Source organism: Pristis pectinata, chromosome X, assembly GCF_009764475.1.
Source record: "Pristis pectinata isolate sPriPec2 chromosome X, sPriPec2.1.pri, whole genome shotgun sequence".
Taxonomy (NCBI): Eukaryota; Metazoa; Chordata; class Chondrichthyes; order Rhinopristiformes; family Pristidae; genus Pristis; species Pristis pectinata.
In genome coordinates this window covers 4,293,196-4,313,044 of record NC_067450.1, presented here as the reverse complement: position 1 = coordinate 4,313,044, position 19,849 = coordinate 4,293,196, and the positions used below count along the sequence as shown (strand labels likewise).

At 40.1% G+C, this 19,849-nt stretch overlaps 1 protein-coding gene across 6 annotated transcripts in view; it reads right to left on the bottom strand.

Moving 5' to 3' along the window:
• Positions 1–19,849, bottom strand: part of ikzf4 (IKAROS family zinc finger 4) — a 120,981-nt gene that overhangs the window by 29,185 nt on the left and 71,947 nt on the right. For all 6 annotated transcript variants that reach the window (XM_052009451.1, XM_052009450.1, XM_052009452.1 and 3 more), the window contains one exon: positions 17,945–18,049. In XM_052009451.1, coding sequence (XP_051865411.1) covers positions 17,945–18,049 — 105 coding nt within the window. The remainder of the gene's footprint in view (positions 1–17,944; positions 18,050–19,849) is intronic.

Sequence of the window (19,849 nt, the reverse complement as noted above, 5' to 3'; positions counted from 1 at the left end):
GTTACTCAGGAGCCACATTTCTTTAATGGCAAGGAGATCATACCCATTTGTCACATTAATGTGTATTTCATTGCAAATACTGCAGGTGTTCAGATAACAGAGCCCTTAATTTTGCCGTTTTGACATTTTCTGTATTTTAAACCTTTCTTGCTCAACTTTGTTTTTACTGTCTATTCATTTTACCTACTTCATTTATGACTTCCCCTTCCTGCTGTGTCTCTCACCTTTCTGAATTCCTTTTCAGGTTCCCATCCCCCTGCTAAGCTGGTTTAAACCCTCCTCAATCGCACTTTGGATGATTTTAGTTTTGCTACATGTTAATAAATTGCAGAATGCAAATCCAAATCATTGATTTGAATTTGAGCAAACTAAAATCACTTAACAATGAATTGAGCACTTAACAATGGAAGTTTAACACCTCAAACTATACCTAATATTTGAACTGAGCAAAAAAAAAACAAACTTAATTTTATATGGAAACTGACATACTAGGAAGCTTACATACTAGTGTACATTTCACTTTTTTTAAAAAAGTACACAGTCCAAGACAACATTCAACAAATTAGCACACAATATTGCTGTATTTCATACCAGACTAAAATTAACTCTAAAGTGGCTAAACACAATTTCAACCACAAGTCCCAAGGCAAACATTAAATGGTCCCAACTTAATTAGTTTTAAACCACAAAGTAATTACAGGCAAGGAAGAACTTTCAACCCACTTCAGCCTAGCCTTTCGGAATGGTCCAAATTACCTCCCAAATGCGTCTCAGATAATTTGATGATTCTTCCCTCCACTCTGCTCTCTGGGATTTCATTCCACACATTGATCAAAGACCTTTCCAATATCAGTCCTAAACTTGCTTTGTACTATCGTAAACACACATCATTTTGTCGTTTTAATTTAATTAGATGTAATTTTCTGGATCCATCTTTTTCATACCATCTACGCAAGATCACCTCTGAATTCTGCAGTGAAGAACTTGCAACAAATAGCAAATGTGGTGGAGCAAATGTGATGCAAGAAAGTAACAAAAGTAATAGAAAAATGAAAGTGCAAATGTTGGAAATCTTAAATAAAAACAAAAAATGCTGAGAACATTCAGCAGGTTGGATAGCACCTATCTGGGGGAAAAAAGCATGAACATTTCAGGTTGAAGAACCTTCATCGGTGCTATTCCAATGAAGGGTTTTCGACTTGAAATGTTAACTATATTTCTCTTTCCGTAGAAGCTGCCAAATCTGCTGCATGCAACCAATTAAATGGCTGTTTTTAAATTTTAAACTGAAGAATTCCTTGATTAGTTCATATGGTATTACTTGTGTCAAATCTTGGCAGCTTTTATCTTGAAATATTGTACAATTTATTTTCACTGCAAGTGGTCTTCCCAATCTTAATTTTGTTTTAACTTATTGCTAACCTATTGCAATTTGTCACTTAATTGCCTGTGCCTCTCAAATAATTACGAACTCCACACTTCTCCCTCCATTTAGGACAGATATTACACATCAACTAATTTAGTGACTGAATTCAACCACTACATCTTTAATGGAACAAGGGAGAAGCATTTGATCAATAAATCACTTACTTGGCTTCGATATTGAGACCACACATTTTTCATGCAATTAAAATCTAAAAATATAGATTGCAACCATAGGACAGCATAATACTTGTGCCCGAGGTACTGAAAGGACACTTTCACTTTACACCGCTCCCCCAAAAGGTTTGTGCAGTGAAACACCGTCACAACACAAGGCAGAGATACTCTTGTTGTGTCTTTATTTCGCAAAAGGGTCTAATTATTGTTTCCTATATATTGGACCATGCAAGGATCAAGATACATTCTTTGCAGTGTCTTGGCTTAGCATGCTTGAATTTAGTATTCAGAATTACAACCACTATCCCGTTATTGAATTTTTACACTCACTTTCTCCCCTCAGAATTATGAGCCCAAACATATGTTGGCTTGTTATACTTTATCTAATACAAAAGGCAAAGTAGATGCTGCAGTGTCAGAGAAGGAAGCCTTTGGATGAATTGCTGAACTGTGATGGACAATGATTAAATGCCAAGCATCTAAAAGCAGGACATTCGCCATGTATCTCAGTTCACTTTCTCAGCCATAGCAGCTTAATTGATCATTGGTTTCATTACAGATCATCAGCTCTCACTTTGTGTAACTCACTTCGTCAGTTGCCTGTGTAAGCAGTCAATACACTTCAGAGATTGATTGTATATGAAACACTGATATTTCCAAGAAATATTAAAACGTTACACGATTGTTCTTTTCCCTCCTTGGTTTATATAGTGTTGTTTGGGGTGTTCAGAGAGTATCAACAGCAAGTAACAAGCACTATTTGTGAGCAATTTCACCTGGAACTGGGGAATTTGTAAGATGGGATTTAAAAACTTGTCCAAGCCCACAAGCAACCAAAGTAATGGTAAAACTGAGGCTCCAGCAAATATTAAAAACAAAAGGTATAACATTCTCCCACACACAAAACTAGCTTGCAGATATCTCCGTAATTCTAGAGTTTAGAGGAATAGTTCAATAGCTCAAAGGACTATTCTGATTAGCATGATAACAAGGTCAACTCAAAGATGTTGGTCTTTCGAAATCCCCACTAAATGGTCAAGTTCTATGGATCTTAACTTGTGTGAAGTGCAGTTTCTCACATTACTTTTCAAAACAAAAGTACAACCATTCATTCCACAGCCAGTCAGAAATTTGCTTCTCAGTTGGAAAGACTAGTGAATCATTTGAGTACACAGTTATGGATCCCTTCTTACCTCCTCCATTATACGTATATAGATAGGCAGTTTAATTTATGAATGTTACACTTTGTCCTGAATGATTGCTGTCTTGCATTGCATCCAGGTGCAAAAGAATGACAACCTTGATTTAATTTCACTGTACAGAATAACCTTCAAACATTTTTCAGTTTACCCAGGAGTGAAAACCTCTTCACAAACTTAGTTAAAATGCCATTTACAGTACCTGTCTAAGGACCAGTCAGGGATACTATAATCAGTGACAACCTATTCATATAGTAAAAAGCTTTTATTGTGGAAAAAGTTTAAAGTGCATTTCTCCTTCTTAAGAGCTCTAATAAACATATATTAAAATTGATGACAACATCAAAAAAGACAACATCCTGAGCACCCAACTGAAGAATCTTGGGTTCCCAAGCAACTGTGGCAATTTGAACACTGCTAAAAGCTCTTGGTGGCCAGTCACTTGGGAGTTCGTGGTACCCTACCAAATCAGAAGTCATGGTATCAGGGGCAAACAAATGAGCAAGGTCTCAAGATTCAACCCCTGGTCAGTAAAAGAACCACTCCAATCAGCCTGCAAATCTCCATGCTTTTCCAAGCAGTTGGAATGTACGCAATGTTCACCCAATAGTTGAGAGCAGAACTGGACTCAACTGTAAAGCCACAGGTAGTTTATTCATGCTCACCGTCCTCACTTATAGAACAATAATTTCTATAATGCAACTAGCATGCAATGCAAAAGGCAGCACATTACAACAGATTGGCACTCTAATTGAATTGGTTAAAGAGTGGCAAGAACAGAAGGACAGGAGTAGGTCATTCTGTCCATCAAACCTACTTGCTGAATCATAGAATCAAGTCATACAGAAACAGGCCCTTTGACCCACCACTTCATGCTGACCATCAAGTACCCATCTATACTAATCCCATTCAGCAGCACTTAGCCTTCTTTGCCGTGGCAATTCGACTGTTCGTCTAGATACCAAAATGTTGTGCGAATACCTACTTCCACCATACACTCGAGCAGTGCGTTACAGATTTCAACAACCCTCTGTGTGAAAGAATTCTATTAGCTGTGGTAGATCTTGCTCTCATCCGTATTTTTGTCCTGTCCATGCATCTCAAAAATTATACTCAAAGCATCTTAATTAATGCTCCAATATATGACCGACTGGGACAGTGCATTCCAAATTTTCACAATCACAAGATGTATTTTTTTCCCTGTAATCACTTCAAATGGCTGAGTTCTAATTTTAAGATTACTTCCCTTGTTCTGGATTTCTGTACCAGTGGGAAACATTTTCACTATCATCAATTCATCTATTGTTAACGCCTCAATTATAACATCCCTTAAATCAGCAACTTCAGAGAATACAACCTAATTTTACACAGTCTATTATACATTGCCTCTTCATTCCAGGTATTATTTTGGAGAACTAAGGATTTGGTAAACCACCAGTTCATACATGGAGGCATTGGTAAAATTTTTTTTAATCTTGCAGTGGAATTCACAGAGGCATCAAGTGGAGGTCACGTCCTATTCTGAATCAAAGTGAACAAAAAAAAATAGGCAAGTTGCTTAGGGCAAGAGTAAGCACACAAAATTGAAGAGGCTTGCAATTTTCTGGGTTGTCTGCCAGAGAAAGGTACAGAGAAAAAGATTTTTTAAGGCATCCCTGACAGCATCAAAAGTTATCCAGTGAGTAGCTGAGCCAAGCCCAATCAGCATGGCACAGGTTCAGTTTCCGATCTGTGCTTGATGGAACAGCAGCTGACAATTACAACTGGCTGGGTTAAAGAAAAAAAGGTTGTTGTTCCTAATCCCCATCCAGTGATTCCTGCTGGAAGTGCACACAAGCATCAGGGGACAACTCAATCAGGAAAAATATACAGGAGGCCTCCTCTGTGGTTGAACTGCCCGATAACACGTGTCGTCGTCTCCAATGGGTACTTTGATCAAGAGTAATCAGTGACAAAGGAATAGCACCACAACAAAAAGCCAACACTTTGCAGAAAAGCAAAGAGGAAATCAGCAAGAGAAAGAAATCTCACAGCTCCAAATGGACACATGCTCAGTTTGTTTCTTTTCCCCCTTTAAGCAAGCCCAGTAAGCAAAGTAGGTAGACAGAATAAGCTTAAAATATGCATCTTTTAAAAGACTGCAAGCATCATGCAACTATGGAAGCACTAACACCACATCAAATTACGACATTATACAGACAGCACAATGTATTGCACAAATTGGTTGACAAAATTAAGCTGAGTACAGTAAGAGTACAGTAAATATTCCAACAAATTAGACTAACCACCACCTTTTTGAAACTTGCTGATTAAATACTTGTGATTTGCTCATCTTTTTTTTGCACTTAAATGCAAATGTTTCCTGAAACACTGCATGAATAGGGACATTTAGTCAAAAGAGATTTTAATATCAGAGCAAAGGTGGATATATAACTAGGGTGCATGACAGTTCAAGTCCAACAACAAATGTTCTTCCTATCACTCAATTCTGCAAGGGCATTTGCAGTAATGATGCTGGCGATGTCCAATCCAAGCCACACACAAGTACGTACAGACCACTTAAGTCCCTTCTTTCAGATCCTTTATGAAGGATCCCCTCATAAAGCATGTTATTTCTGATTTGGTTATCAAAATAAAGCAGACAAAATTGGAGCAGAAGCAAAAAGCTATCAGCAGTGAACCTCAAATTCTTCATCATAGCTGAAATATCACATGAAGGAAGATGGACTCCATTAAGACTTTTGTGCATCTGCCAGCAATGAATTCTAAAGCTCAGAAAGCGAGGCTGCTGACTACTTAATGGAACCAGCATTTAATTGCCCATCCCTAGTTGCCCTCAAGAAGGTGGTGGTGAGCTGCCTTCTTGAACTGCTGCAGTCCTTCAGCTGTGTATATAATGCTGTTATGGAGGGAGCTCCAGCGACAGTGAACGAATGGCGATATTAGTTCCAAGTCAGGATGGTGTGTGGCTTGGAGGGCAACTTCCAGGTGGTGATGTTCCTGTGCTTTTGCTGCCCTTGTCCTTCTAGCTGATGGAGGTTTTGGATTTGGAAGGTGCTGTCTAAGGAGTCTTGGTGAGTTGCTGCAGTGTGTCCTGCAGATGGTACAAACTGCTGCTGCGCACTGGTGGCGGAGTGAGTAAATGGTTGTGGATGAGGTGCCTATCAAGTAGGCTGCTATGTCCTGTATGGCGTCAAACTTCTTGAGTGCTGTTGAAGCTGCACTCATCCAAGTGGAGAGTGTTCCATCATACTGCTGACTTGAGCCTTGTAGATGGTGGACAGGCTTTGCAGAGTTAGGAGGTAAATTACTCACCGCAGGATTCCTAGCCTCTGACCTGACCTTGTAGCCACAGTGTGTACATGGCTACTCCCAGGATATTGATAGTGGGGGATTTGGTGATGGCAATGCCATTGAATGTCAGGGGATGACAGGTGGATTTTCTCTTGTTGGATATAGTCATTGCCTGGCATTTGTGTGGCACAAATGTTACTTGCCACCCATCAGCCGAGGCCTGGATATTGTCCAGGATTTGCTGCATTTTGTTGTGGACTGCTTCATTATCTGTGGAGTCACAAATGGTGCTGAACATTGTGCAATCATCAGTGAGCATCCCTACTTCTAATCTTTATGATTGAAGGAAGGTCATTAATGAAGCAGCTGATGATGGTTGGGCCTAGGACAATGCCCTGAGGAACTCCTGCAGAAACGTTCAGTGGCTGAGATGATTGACCTCCAATGACCACAACCATCTTGTTTTGTGCTTGGTATGGTTCTGACCATCGAAGGGTTTTACCCTCCCGATTCCCATCAACACCAGTTTAGCCAGAGCTCCTTGATACCATAATCAAATGTTGCCTTGACGTTAAGGATAATTACTCTCACTTCATCTCTGGAGTTCAGCTCTTTTGTCCACGTTTGGACCAAGGCCATAATGAGGTCAGGAGCTGAGTGAGTTGGGGGAACCCAAATTGAGTTTCTGTGAGCAGGTTTTACTGTCAAGTGCCATTTGATAGAACTATCGTTATCCCTTCCATCACTTTGCTGATGATCAAGAGTAGTGGTCCTACTTCTTGTGGACGGGACATACCTGATGTTCCACATTGTCAGGTAGATGCCAGTGCTGTAGCTGTACTGGAACAGCTTGGCCAAGGGCACTGCAAGCTCTGGAGCACAGGTCTTCAGTGCCATTGCTGGAATGTTGTCAGGGCCCATAGCCTTTGCTGTATCCAATGCATACAATTCAATCAATCAGAATAAATTAGGGTTTCTGTTGGAGCACAATTTGCCAACATTCGTCAAAAGATGGACAAATTTAACTTCCTTATTCCTCTTAAGCAAACAACAGAAATCAGTGAGAAAAAGTCCTGCATTTCTCTCATGGCCACAAGACATCCTAAAATGCTCTACAGCCAGTGAAACACTTTAGAAGTGTGGTCACTGCTATAAAGTCAGAGGGTACATAGTAACAGACCAGCAGTAAATAGGGTTAAGTGCTTAAAAAAAAGAAGTCAAAATTAATGGTTCTTTACCCAGGTGTATGAAGGATTCATAACAAGATAGACAAGTTCATGGTGAAAATAGGGATAAATGGGTCTGGAAAAAACAGGCAAAATGAAAATATGGGGTGGGGGGGGGGGCAGGGGGGTTGCGAATGAAAGAGGCAGTGGCTCCGGTAATAAAAGATGGTGCTAGAACAGCAGAGAAAGGGATCTTGGCTCAAGATCAGAGCAAAAAAGTCAAAAATACCGGTGGGAGAAGTCTACAGATTCCTTGACACGAGCAATATTATTCAACATCGTATCAATCATGAAATAATGGGAGCTGTAACAAAAGTTGTGCAATAACCATTAGAAACCTTAATCTTCACATAGACAGCTCAAATCAAATTGACAAAGGTGATCTTGACGACAAGTCCACGAAATGCATTTAAGTCAGTGTCCCAGAGCAATACTGGATGAATTGAGAAGCAAAACACAACAGGATGCTAGAAATACTAAACTATTCAGGCAGCATACGTGGAGACAGAAACAGAGTTAACATTTCAGGTCAAGGACCTTTCAAAGAATGTAGGCGCAATGTGTGGAATCTTTCCACTCCTCGCCAAGGAATTTGAACTTAGTTCTGATCATTGGTTATTGACCTGAAATATCAATGGTGTTTCTCTTTTCAGTGGATGCATTGACTGTGACTTTCCAAGATTCCTGGATTCTGGAAAGGTCCCTGAAAAAAAAACAGCAAACATAACACAGCTGTAGAAGGGAAGAGGAAACAGGAAATTACTTGCCTGTTAGCCATCATGGTTATTACACGCATTTAAGGCAGGGAAAGATTTTTGCACAGGGGAAACTCAAGTGTTATGGGCAAAAGGATAGAATCAAGTATTAAGGCAATGAAAACTGAGTATGTAGAAAAGCATAATGTTATTATACAGAATGAACAAGACTTTATGAAAATTTAAGAAATGTATTAAGAGTTCTTCAAGAACATGGGCAGCAGGGCCAACAATGGGGAAATCAGTGGATGTTGTGTATTTGGATTTCCAAAAAGTCACTGGCCAAGATGAAGGCTCATGGATTGAGGTTAATATATTCATGTGAATGGAGCTCTGTTTAACAAAAAGAAAACAGCAAAGATAATTTTGATGTGGCAAGTTGAATAGGGCAGGGTGCCTCAGGTGTTAAGCCTCAGCTGTTGATCTATAATGATGACTTGGACAAAAGGGACAAAGTGGCATGCATCTTGGTTTGCCAACAATACTCAGATAGGTGGGAAAACGCATACAAAAATAGTCAAGTAGATTAATCAAGTAGGATATTGGCAGATTAAGTGAGTGGGCAAAAAGATAGCAGATGGAAAATAATTTAGTGCAAGGTTACCAACTGGTACAATGATAAGAAAGCAGAATATCATTTAAACAATGCAAGACCATTAGATATTGGTGTTCAGAGAGGACCTGGTTGTCCTCATACAATGTTAGCATGTTGAGGAAGCAAATGGCACATTGGTCTTCATTTCAAGGCAGATGCGATACAAGAGCAGGATTGCCCTGCCACAACTCTACAGGACTTCGTTGAAACCATACCTTCAATACTGAATTGTTTTTAGTCTTATTTAAAAACGTTTGCCTTGGAGACAGTGATTCCTAGGATGAGGTGGCAGTGCTGAGGAAAGAATGTGTAGACTGGGTTTTTCCAAAGAATGAGTGGTCATCTCATTGAAAGACAGGAAAATGGAGTTGAAGATAAAGATCAGCTGAGCCATGATCTTATTGAATAGCAGAACAGTCTCAAAAGGGCCACGAGGGTCTGTTTCCATTCTTATTTTCCCGCATAAGGCAAAGTCCCACAAACAACAATATAATAATGAGCAGATAATCCTCTTTTTAAATAGGGATAAGCATTAGTTCGGACCAGAGGTCTGTTCAGTAACAAAATTAAAACCAACCCAAACACAGGCAATCTGAATGCTCAATTTGTTTTTTTATATCCAACCATCACCGTAAATATAACCACCTCAAATGTATTTTGATATAAGGATGAACTACCAAATATTCATCAAGAGGAGGACATACAATGGAATACTAGGCAAATCATTCTGACTGGGAATATAGTACTGAGGTGAGCTGGTAGGTTCAAACAGAACTCCAAATGTTTTAATCAGAATATACACCTGACCAGAACCCGAGACATATATCGTAAGGTTCTCGCTGGGTAGCCAGGTTCTAAACAAGGCACCAAGGTAAGTTCTCCTGGTCTACTTTAAATTAGTTCCGTAGGTTCTCTTATGGCCAATTAAGGCAGACTAGGTTCCTATTTAGCATACAATCCAAAGGAAGGCACACTCCTCAGCTGTTGACGTTCCAGTGGCTTGGATTTGAACAGGTTGTGAACGCTCAGGTTCAAGCAAATCCATCAATCATTGATTTTAACAGACCATTTCTGTGGGGTTTTTGGTTTTGGATGCAACTATCATGTGCTGAGAGGAATGGGTCTTGCAATTCAAAAAAAGCTACTGTTTACACTCATATGCTCTGGGTGCTCCAGTTTCCTTCTACATCCCCAAGAAGTGTGGGTTGGTAGATTAATTGGCCACTGTAAAATGCCCCTGGTGTGCAAGTTGGTGGTAGAATCTTTTTGTTGATGGGAATGTGAGGAGAATTAAAACAGGATAAATGTCGAATTAGTGTAAATGCATACTTGGTGGTCAGCGCAGACTCGGGAGGATGAAAGGCACGTTTCCAGGCTGTATGACTCTATATACACATATACTGTATTACAAATGGCTGCAAGCATTCTTTTTATTGAATTAGTAATAATAATTTCACTTCTTTGAGATGTGCTGCACTTTGTGAATGACTTGTCCACCAAAGTAGATAACTTGCTCAAAAGACTTCAACCAACGCTGTTCAAAAGCAGAAAAGAAAAGCTACTTGATGGATAGACACGAAGGCTCAGTGTGACATAACTTCTTTAATCCAATATGCTCAAGCTTGTGACTTTAAGATAACCAGGATTAATCCTTAATACCTTTAAAGGGAAGAGACGGACAAGAATAATTTAGCACCAAAGCCATTATTCGCAACTCACAATAGAGCAAGCAGCAACTCAAATTCCTCCATCACTACTGCAAGAAAACCTGTGATCCATATCTGCACTGTATGAACACTTGAAATGCAACACTGGAGCAGGGGTATATGGATGCAGTGCACATAATTAAATGGAAATAGAAATTAGTATGAATATCACACACGACAAAGAAATCTGCCCAGGGAAACAAAGGACCACAGATGCTGGAATTGAGATGAAAAACACGATGATGCTGGAGGGACTCAGCAGGCCAGGCAGCATCCGTGGAGAAAAGCAGACAGTCAATGTTTCGGGTCAGGACCCTTCTTCAGGACTGAAGATAGGAAAAGGGGAAGCCCAATATATAGGAGGGAAAAGCAGAGCAGTGATAGGTGGACAAAAGAGGGGAGGCGGGGTGGGCACAGGGTGGTGATAGGTAGATGCAGGTAAGAGATAGTGATGGGCAGGTGTGGGGGGAGGAGGAGGAGAGAGCAGATCCAACAGGGGATGGGTCAAAGGTAAGGAGAGAGACATGCCAATTTCTGTAATGAAGAACCCACAGAATTGCCACCACTTTGAACAGCTACAATTTTTTTAACAAAGCATTTCACAGAATTTAACTTCTCAGCATGATACCAGCATTCATATCTGACAAGGGACTATCCTCTGCCTATTTTTCAGTCATTTCGATTTTGCTGCTTTCTTCCCTGCTAATCCATCTTACCTGCGAGTGGATGAACTTTCCCCTCCTACAACCAAGATCACTTTATTATAATTCAGCATACAGACTTAAATCAGCTCATCTCACTGTAGGACTTCATTTACAAGCAAGTGGCAACACTAAGCTTACCAACCCTAACAAGCAAATGGCAGCACTAAGGCTGCCAACCCTGAAGGGACTCAATGCTTTGGAGTCTACAGGAATTGAGAGTTAATCGCTAGACACTGTTGGGAGCAAAACTCGAAAGACATACAGACAGACTTGACTCGTACAGTGCTTTTCACAATGCCAGGGTACCCAAAAGCATCTATTTATTTATTTACAGCTAGTGAAGTTCTTTTGAAGTGTAGCCACTGTTGTAAAGTAGGAATCACAGAAGCCAACAGGCCCCCACAAACAGCAATATGAAAATGACTAGATAATGTGCTGGAAGGTCATTGACCTGAAATCTGAAATAAAACAGAAAATGCTGGAAACACTCAGCAGTTGAGGCAGCAACAATGGAAAGAGAAAAGTTAACATTTGAGGTCAAAGAGCCTGCATCAGAACTGGGAAAGAGAAAATATTAGTTTTAAGTTTGAGAGAGGGAGGGATATGACAAAGGGAATCTCTCTGACAGGGAGAAGCTCAGATTGCCACGGAGATAAATTGTTGATGAAGCCATCTGGTTAACAGATTTTAGCAGCCCTAGTATTGTGCTTTTGTATCTCCTACAGTCAAGAGATAGATACTGCACAGAAACAGCCCACTGAGTCCATTGAGTCCACAGCAACCATCAAACACCCATTTTTATACCAATCCTACCCTAATCCATCTGTTTTTAGGTATTGACTGAGAGATAAACATTGGTCAAGACACTTGCAAGAGCTCCCGTTCTTTCAAATTGTGCTGAGGATTGTTTACGACTATCCATGAGAACAGATGGTGCCTCCATTTGATAGCTTAACTGAAAGATAGCACTTCCAACAGTGTTGCATTATGCCAGAGTACCAGCCAAACTTTTTGTACTCAAGTCCCTGGCATGAGGTTTTAAACTATTTTCTTCTGTTTCAGACACAAGAGTGCTAGCCACTTAGCAATATAATCATAAGGTTATTAAAAGTTGCATATTTCCATTTATTAGGTGTAACAAGATCAAATGGGAAAATATAGAGAAGTCTATTTAACTTGACATGCTGATTGGGGCTTGAACATTATGTGATTAAACTTTTAAGAATCCATCCAATCAAAGCTGGCAACCCTTGGCAGTACTGAAAAGGACAAGGCAATTATGACCAAGGAGAGTCTTGATAATGTGGGTGACCTGCAGGGCAAAATGCAAACACCAAATACTGAAGAGAAGGTAAATATGAAATGCAAGAGGAGTAGGGCAGGAAAAGTGAGAGGAAGGCAAATGTGAGGAGAGAGAAACAATAAGGTTGGGCGGTAGGGGTGGCAGATTCTCAGGTAGTTAGAGGCAAGGAAGGGTATGACGTAATGTCAAATCATACTTGGTAATGCTGCAAGCCAGGTGCGAACTTGCTTCAGAGAGGTGTGCCCATACTACATGGATCAACCATAACCAACTGATGCTCATGCCTCCTGATCGAGCACATCATTCCAGCAAGACATACAGAACAAAACTTGGGCCCTACAATCCCACCATCTCCAAAAACATACTTAACAGCTCTATGGCAAGCTTAGAATCGATTACAGTTTTCACCTTCTTGCCTTTCCCTTTCTCCTTTGTCAGGGTTAGCTTTACAATGGACAAACATCCGAAAGATGTGCTGGTTGTTAGGTGGGTGGTGGAAGTGGGCTCAGGCAAGGGGGTAGCTGATGAGTATGTGAGGGAGAATAGGTTGTAGAATTAATCCAAGAGCCAGCATAGACTTAATGGACTTAATAGCTTCCCATTTCGTAAGGAAATACGAAAAACACAAGGAATGAATGTTTCCCCAAGCTGTCGTCTCACAAGGACCTGAAGGTACCTGTAATGCATCACATCCTGACAAGACTTCATACAGGCCTTTGTTTTCAACTGATTTATGAATACTGAAAAAGCTTCATGTTGTACTCACAGGTGTTCCAATACATCATTGCTTAGAATGACAAGTCGTGCCATTTCTAACTTGAAGGCATATCCTGCTCAGCATAAAGCATAACACAGCTTGGCAGTGATTAAAAAAAAATCATAAAAAGGAACCTGGATGAAAATCCCAAGGGTTCTCCTAAAATATGGAAAACATACTACGTTAAACCAGCAAGAACCAATGCACTTGTATTTAATATTTTTATATGCTCAACACATCTCCGAGGCAGGACCCAAGAACTCCCAAGGGACAGAAAAACTCAGTGGGAAGATAGTGATCTCACTGCATGTAAGCCTAGTCTGGAATTTTATTTTTATCAAGCTGGCCAATAATAGTTCACTACCATGTTGGTACAAAATTGGTATATTGACATAGAAAGTAGCAGATGCAAAAGAAGCGTCCAGCATCAGAGCTGCATTCACACCCAACTGCTTTCAGTCCCTCCCCCATTTTAGAAGTCCCCTCAAAATCCTAAAGTTTGATTAAAACAGCACAGATTTTAGAAAGATGAATATCTAGAATCCAAAGTACAGAGATCTTGGAGAGTTGTATAGCGATGGAGCAAGACCATTGAGTGATTTGAAAACAAGTGAGAATTCAAAAAGTAAGGTTTTGCTGAAGTACGAGTTAACATAGGTCAGCAAGCCCAGGGGTGACAAGTGAAGGGGATTGGTGCAAGTTAAGACACAAGAAGAGAGTCTCCCATGAACTGAAGTTTACCAAGTGTAGGACAAGGGAAGACTGCCAACAGTCCATAGGAATAGATGGGTCCAGAGGTAAAACAAAGGGCACAGATATTATCGATGGAGTGGATATGTGGTCCAAAGCTCACATCAGGGTCAAACAACACAGTGGCTGCAAAGAGTCTGGTTCAGTTTTAAGTGCTGGTGGATAGATGTTGTCAGTAATAAGGAAACAGACTGACAGGGACTTTCATTCTGCCAAGACTCAGCAGGAGGATATTTCTGTTTATCCAGCACTGGATGCTGGACGAGCAATCTGACTGGGTGGAGACAGTGGAGTAGTGGAAAGAGAGTGCAGTGATGTAGAGTTGGGTGTTGCCATAGTGCACTTGGAACCTGACACGTTTTAGGCCGATGTTGCCAAGGCACAGCATGTAGATGAGAAACAGGTGGCGACCAAGGACTGATCCATTGAAAGACAAAAATTAATGGCGTAGGAAAAGAAAGAAGTCATTGCAAGCGATTCTCTGTTCTCAACTGGAGAGGAAATAAACCAGCCAGGTGCAGTCCACACAGCTGGATGATGGTCGATAGCCATTTTAGTTGGATGATGTGATCAACCTTGTTATCAGGCAGTAGACAGGGCAAGAAAGGAAGTAAAAGATTACATGTGTTATTAGCATCTTTAATAAGTAACATTTTGGTACTGTGGGAGAGTCAAAAATCTGAATGGAGAGATTCAAATGGAGTTCCAGGAAAGATGGGCACAAATTTGAGCAGCTACAACAGGAAAGGGAGTTTGCAGCAAAAGGGTAACTAGGGAGAGAATAGGTCGCCTTGAGAATCAGTGTGGTCATCCACGTGTGGAGCCACAGGAGATGGATGAGGCCTAAAGTGAACACTTCTTGTCTGTATTTACTATGAAGTTGGTCTGGAAGCGAACAGTGATGTCCTGAAACATATCGACATTATGAAAGAGGAGGTGATGGCAGTCTTGAGGCCAGTAAAGACGGATAAATCCCTGGGGCCTGACCAAATGTAGCCAAGGACATTACGGGAGATAAGGGAAGAAATTGCAGGGGCCTTGGCAGAAATTTTTGTGTGTTACTTAGCCAAGGGTGAGATACCAGAAGACTGGAGAATGGCTAACATCGTGCCTTTATTTAAGAAGGGATGCAAGGACAAGCCAGGGAACTACAGGCAGGTGAGCCTAACATCAATGGTGGGAAACTTACTGGAAGGGATTCTGAGAGACAGGATCCATTTGCAATTGGAAAGGCAAGGACCAATCAGGGATAGTCAGCATGGCTTTGTGCGTGGGAAATCTCATCTCGAATTTGATCTTTTTTTTTTGAAGAGGTGACCAAGAGGTTTGATGAGGGCAGGGCAGTAGATGTTATCAAAAGCCTTGCTAAAGTCCACGAAGATGAGATCCTGCATAGTAGGCTGATCTGAAAAGTTAGATCACATGGGATCCAGAGCAAAATAACCAATTGGGTACAAAATTGGCTTAGTGGAAGGAGACAGAGGGTGGCAGTGGAGGGTTGCTTTTCAGATTGGAGGCCTGTGACCAGTGGTGTGCTGCAGGGATTGGTGCTGTGCCCCCTGTTGTTTGTCATATATATGAACGATTTGGATGTGAATGTAGGTGACATGCAAGTTTGTGGATGACACGCAAATTGGTTACAACAGAATCTAGATCCACTGGGAAAGTGGACCATGGAATGGTAAATGGAATTTAACTTGGACAAGTGCAAAGTGATGCATTTTGAGGTCAAACCAGGGTAGGACATACACAGTGAATGAAAAGGCCCTGGAGAGTGTTGTATAACAGGGAGACTTCGGGGTACAAGTACATAGTTCCCTTAAAGTGGCAACACAGGTAGACAAGGTGGTGAAGTGAGAGTATGGCATGCTTGCCTTCATCAGATGGGGACTGAGTACAAGAGTTGGGACATCATGTTACAGCTGTAAAAGATGTTAGAGACACTGTGCCTGGTTGCCATACTAGAGGAAGCATGCGATTAAGCTAGAGAGGGTGCAGAAAAGATTCACAAGGATGTTGCCAGGACATAAGGAGAGACTGGATAGGCTGGAACTGTTTTCCCTGGAGCAAAGAAGGCTGAAGGTGACCTTTTAAGAGGTTTATAAAATCATGAAGGACATAGATAAGATGGATTGTCAGTCTTCTTCCCAGGGTAGGGGATTCTAAAACTAGAGGGCATAGGTTTAAGCTGAGAGGAGAATGATTTAAAGGGGACCTGAGGGACAAGTTTTACCACTCACAAGGTGGTGGGTATGTGGAATGAGCTGCCAGAGATGGTGCAATTACAACATTTTAAGAACATTTGGACTGGTACATGGATGGGAAAAGTTTAGAGGGATATGTGTCAAACGCAGGCAAATGGGACTAGCTCAGGAAAGCATCTTAGTCAGCATGGAGGAATTGGGCCGAAGCGCCTGTTTCTGTGCGGTGCAACTCTCTAATTGGTTTGCAAGGGCAAAGGGGCCAAAACCACGATTATAGATCAGACTTCAAGTGCCACAGCTATTCGTGTAATTTTTAATCACCATAAAAGCTGGATATTCAATATTCATTGGAAAAATTGAGAACTGAGGCTTATGAAAGTAAAAATGAATAATTAAATACATGAACAGTAACCACAATATTTGCCTATTCACTGATTAATCAATCATGGAATATTCACCATGTTGCATACATGTTAAGCTTGCAAACATGTTCTAAAATGCAAACAAGACAAACTTGCTTGCCTGGTTCCAAAGGACTTGGAATAACAGGCATACAAGGATATTATCACAAATCTGAAAAGGAATAGATTGTAATGTTTCAATTAAACTGCATCAAAGTAACTACTTGTTAACTGCACTTCCAGCAACTTGTAGCAATTCACAATTCCAATTCACCACCACACATTCAACGATTTGGTTCTTGAACCAACTGCACAGCCCTAACCACCATCTCAGTAACACTATGACCACTTTCACTACAATGTACTTTGTTTTTTTTTTGTTCTAATTGCATTCTTTCTTGTAAAAATTGTGTATAATTTATGTTTTTCTTGTGAATGTTGTGTCTCTGATGCTATGTGCTTGTGATTATGCTGCAAGTAAATTTTTAGTTGTACCTGTGCATACACGTACTTGTGCATACGACAATAAACTCAACTTTGACATATAAATCATGGAATGATTTGTGATACTCCACTGTTTCGCTTTGCAAAACTGAAGCTCATTCAGGTTTTAAGAAATTGCTGTAAATAAGGACCAAAACGCACAAGAGAAAGCTGGGATTTGTATTTAAAGCCAGGATCCTCTTAATGACGAGAATTATGTCCTTGCTGTGCCGTTCAACTTCTCCAGCCCGGGAAGAGTGAACTAATTATGAAGTCTCACTCCTGTAGCTAGCAACTAGTTCCCAGATGATTTGAAAATGCAAGTTTTTTGTTTCTTCTTAAGTTTTTCTGAAACTAAATTATTGCTTTTGCATCAAATGTGACAATTCCATCCTCTGCTTTCACTGTTCATCTCTTATTATCCTCAAATTAAGATTGGCTGTTTGGTCCCATCATTCACCAAGATTCAAGATCCCAACCTTATCAGTGGTCAACTTGTACTTCCCACTTGCATAAAATTTTTGAGCTAACAGGAAAGGGAGAAAAAAAATTCCAATTTACAGGACACACCTCAGTGTACTCTGCTCCACCAAATTCTAGCCTGCTTTCTCCATTAGGAGGACCAGTCTCACGATCAAACGACTTGCTCACATTTATCAAATATCAGATAAATACGAGTTAATCTTTCATTCATGGAAACAAAAGATCCTACCTCCTGTTGGACCTAATCATTTCAGTACAGAATTTCCTTAAACACTTGTGAAGCACGTTTGTTTCCTGCCAAATCAATACTGCAAAAAAAAAGTGTCATCTATATTGAGTGTTAGAAATAGACTAAAACCAGTTTCTCTATTCATGCTCAGAAAATCAATTCTGACTTCTAGAGATACAGAATTGACCTTTCACAACAGCCCAATAAGGGTTAAATGAGTGAAACCAATGAATAATTGAAAAAAAATTAGACATACCACTCAAAGAACGGCTGGGTGAAGAGTGCTGACTGTTGGGTGTGCTCACTGTGGGACCCACCATTGCCCCAGGGAATTCTTTGTCCATTGAAGAGTCACCGCTTCCTGCGCACAAAAAACAAAAGGATTTTTTTTAAAATAAGGATTTATATTAATTTCCAAGGATTATTAGGACTGTAATCTGTTGCTCAAAACACATTTACACATGGAAAAGGCTTGCAAAAATAAAACTGAATGCAACATGGATGCAAATAACAGTACACTGTTGATTTGCATTGGGAATTGCCACTTCCAAAAATATGAAAAGACTCAAATCAAGTTTTGATCTGAGGATTCCACAACATATCCAGAAACAAGATGGCTAAACAAAACACAGTACCATTGTGATACACAGTTTCAAACTTAAGCAGCCATTCTAGATATTTGGGGTCAATACCATCACTGCAAGAGTACAATAATTCTAGATAATGGCTGATCCACGTACCAAACACTTCAGTTATTTATTATACAGTACCAGCATAGATGTCTGATGTATGGCCAAGACTCGTATACTGAATACTGATCAAGGCTCAATATAATGAAGGATCTCGATATTCAGTTCACTTGATATATTCTAAATGTATTGTCCAATTCACTGCAGCACACAAGGTGGCTAATTTTTCACTCATTAATAGATGCATCTATTTGTATTTAGATTCCACTGCAGTGTCACAGATTTACTGGACAGAGGCAGAAATCTTGCACATCAGTCAGTCGGCATAGTTCCACGCAGAATTATTGATCTTCCACGCAGTATTAATCATCATGCTTTTCCCAATGTTCATTAGGATTTGATTCCATTTACATGGCAATCTATTGCACCTACACAGTAAGAAAACTTAAGTAAGAATCTTAAAAATAAAGTTTGTCTACAAAAGTATGTGTCTTCTAAATCCACACAGGGGAAAAAAGCACATCAATAATGATTTGCTTGCACTCTGCACCCAAAACATTCACCATTTTCCTTGTTTCAACTTCCAGAACTGACAGCAACTACAATGGAATGAGGTGAGCAACCTGCATTTCAAAAAAATTCCTTTTTTGAATAAAAAGCTCCCGAACATTATGGCATAATAAGATTTCATTTTTAAAGAAACGAAACAGCCTAGTTAATTCTCACACTGAAGATTTTTTTCTAATACATTAATTAAACGAACTACCAGCTGGAGAGTGACGAGCAGCTCATACAACCTGCCAACCTCATTCAGCAGCTTTCACCTTGATACAGACCACATTGTACCTAATTGAAAAAGGTCAAATTAATTTTAAAACCAAGAAAATGGCAGAGAATCTGGAATTAGCAAAGAACAAACACAAGCAAGGCTCTATTACAATGACAGAGAAGGTCCTTCAACCCTTGGTCAAGCTACTAGATCTATAAAGTGGCAGCTTTCTATTTGCATAACAGTACAAAACAAATACTGCAACAAATTCAACATCTGCCAAAACAAAACTCCCTTTAACAAAATACTCCACTTTCATAGATTGACACCTTCCGAATTTTGCTTTGTTGGACGTGTCAGTATATAGCCAAAGTCTCAAATGTGCAATAACATGCTTTATCGGAACCAGGGTAAAAATGTCACTTGCATTGTGAAAATTAACAGAATTTCAGTTCTCAATTTCAGACAATATTTAACTTTAAGAGAAGCTGAAAACTATTTGTTACATTACTCCTTCTTCACCATTATGCTATCACAGCTAACCAAGCCATTCTTTTCCTGTATTTCTTCACTGTCCAGTTCTGTTGGAATGAGTTTGTATGCCTGACATCACTGATGGATCAACCTCAACACGTACTCCAGACAAACTTCATTTCACATTTCCCCTGCCTCTCTCGATCCATTTATTGTAATGTACTATCAG